The sequence below is a fragment of the Priapulus caudatus genome, unplaced genomic scaffold (assembly GCF_000485595.1).
Source record: "Priapulus caudatus unplaced genomic scaffold, Priapulus_caudatus-5.0.1 Scaffold247, whole genome shotgun sequence".
NCBI lineage: Eukaryota > Metazoa > Priapulida > Priapulimorpha > Priapulimorphida > Priapulidae > Priapulus > Priapulus caudatus.
This window is the reverse complement of record NW_014577308.1, coordinates 55,110-57,609: the sequence shown is the minus strand read 5'-3', so window position 1 is coordinate 57,609 and position 2,500 is coordinate 55,110. Positions and strand designations below refer to the sequence as shown.

General features: G+C 41.2%; 1 protein-coding gene across 1 annotated transcript in view; it reads right to left on the bottom strand.

Annotated features, from left to right (window-relative positions):
• The window catches only part of LOC106807996 (triple functional domain protein-like), a 76,962-nt gene that overhangs the window by 20,276 nt on the left and 54,186 nt on the right, over positions 1 to 2,500 (bottom strand). Inside the window, 1 exon segment of the mRNA XM_014810535.1 lies at positions 1,483 to 1,560. Coding sequence (XP_014666021.1) covers positions 1,483 to 1,560 — 78 coding nt within the window.

Genomic DNA, 2,500 nt, shown 5'->3' with positions numbered 1-2,500 from the left:
TTCTCACAGAGCAATGACCATAGCGACTACGATATTGCTCTCGCCTCCACGCGCTGTGTTGTCTGGCGTATTCACTGAGCCCGTGCTTGAAATACACTGCCAGGATAGCAAATTACTAAAAGACCTAGTCAGAGAGCGATGCTTTTTTGATAGTGATTAATGAACCACGGCGCACAAAACATCATGCCTGCAATCTGATCGCTGTCTCTCATCCAGCTCTTCCAGCGTGAGAATTAGTTATCGAGGTATACATTGCCGCACTGCTGCATTCGCTTACACGCTATGCACTGTACGGTCTGTATACCGCATCAGCGTTCATATTGCTGTCACAAGTTATAGACTAGTATAATTACAAGAGCTAATAATACCAATAGCTAATAATACTAATAATACAAGAGGTATTATTAGCTCTTGATAATTAGTCTAATAATAATTGTAATAATTAGAACACAAGTAGTCATTTTAATTTCTCATGAAGACATTCACACTTAAACCGCCCCACATGCAACTAGAAATGGCAGTTGTCGCCAACCACATGTATCCCCCGCGATCTAGTATGAATGAAATATCTCCTGGTTTTGGTACGCGACACACCTTCTCCCCAAGATGTGTAAGTATACTAAGTTTGCTCGCGCGAGGTAAATTAGGGGCCGAGTTATAGAGCGGAAGAGAAATATGATCAAGGTCAAGGTAAAATAAAAGTCGCAGTGACCTGGTTTTGGTACGTGACACACCTTCTCCCCAAGATGTGTAAGTACACCAAGTTTGGTCGCACTAGGTGAATTAACGGTTGAGTTATAGAGCTATAGAGTTATAGAGTTATAGAGCTATAGAGTTATAGAGAAGTGTCTGCGGCAGCGGCTGGACAGACATGAAACCATAGTATACCTGCCGACTTCGTCGCAGGGGATACAATAAAATATAGCTTGGTGCACTTCACCCAAAAGGGTCCCCCAACCTCCACTAACGTTATCGTATGCAATGGTATGTAAGTCCATGCACATCTCACTGAAATAGTTTCAATGGTGGGCAAGGGTATAATCTTGGTTGTGGTCTACAACCCAGAAAGATCTTCTCTGTTCTCCTCTATTATCTTAGGCCATCCTTAAAAAATTCTATGTTTGCTGTCCCCCGACCCATGATTTTTTTAGTGGGTAGGTAGGTAGGTCTTTTTTTTAGGTATAATTGTTATTTTAAGTCTGTCCTCATGTTTGCCACACATGCTTTGTGTTTCAGTCTTAACTATAAAAAATGTAAAAAAAAAAAAAAAAAGGAACCCAAAATGAAAAAAAAACAACGTTTGGGTCGCGGCTATTTTCGTGGGTCGGTCGGAGGACAGCAAACATATAATTTTTTAAGGATGGCCTTAGATCTCACAGATACCATGGTTTATCTTCTTTCCATAATGCTGTTCGTAAAACCATTCGGCAGAATTTTGCATTTTCTTAAAATCTACATACCCATTAGTGATAAGGTACTTACATCTTCTGCCAGATCCTCCTGCTGAGCTAGGGGAGGTGACACTCGCTTTGATTCTTCCGTTGATGACAAAACTAGGCTCTGAAATAAAGATGTGCAAGAGGTGAACCCTGGAACTTTAGTAATATGCTTGTAGTAAAAATATCGACTCAATTTATTTGCATCCTACGACACCAACACTCAAAACCTGTACCATCTGTATGCATCACCTGTTTGGTAACCTAGGTACATTCCCCACATACGCCAGTCTGTCAGTATCCCCGATCCCCTGCCAGCCTGTCTGCATCCCTCATGTCCTGCCAGCCTTCCAGCTAGCCCGTCTGCACCCCCTAGACATGTTAGCATATCCTACTAGCCTGCCTACATCCCTCACACTTGCCAGCCTATCCAACTAGCCCGATTGCATTCCAAAACGCATGCACAGTCACTAAATTTGCCTATATATATATGTCATATAATAATTATATATATAATATATGAGGATATAACATATAACATAGCACTTGTTACATAAGGGTGAAACACTTGGTTGTTCACCTTGATAGAATTTAAAGTTCAAATTCGGGAAGAGCCATCAGTACATTAACTTGCGGCTGTATTTTACAAGCAAAGCACCACAAGTGTACTCACGTCAGACATCAGAATTAATGCTGTTTTAAGCAGATTGGCAGCATTTATTGACTTGCACTCGCTACAAAATGTAAATTTTCACGCGTGCAAACACGCACTCTCACGCACACACGCACACACACAAACAAACACACACGTATCAGGCCTCTCCCCTCAACCGAGAACCTGCACTCATTTATTCTGCCATGATCCCAGATCAAAATGAAAGTGTCAATGACACTGTAGCTCACCACAAAAAGGACACAAATGAGTGAGTGAGAAGAAGTCAGTTTTAATTGAGCAACCATCGACGTACATTATAGAAACAAAGAGTATATATAATATCAAGAGCGGATAATACCTAGAGTGTACAACGGAAAAACGGGAAAATAGTGCTATTTCACGACTACAT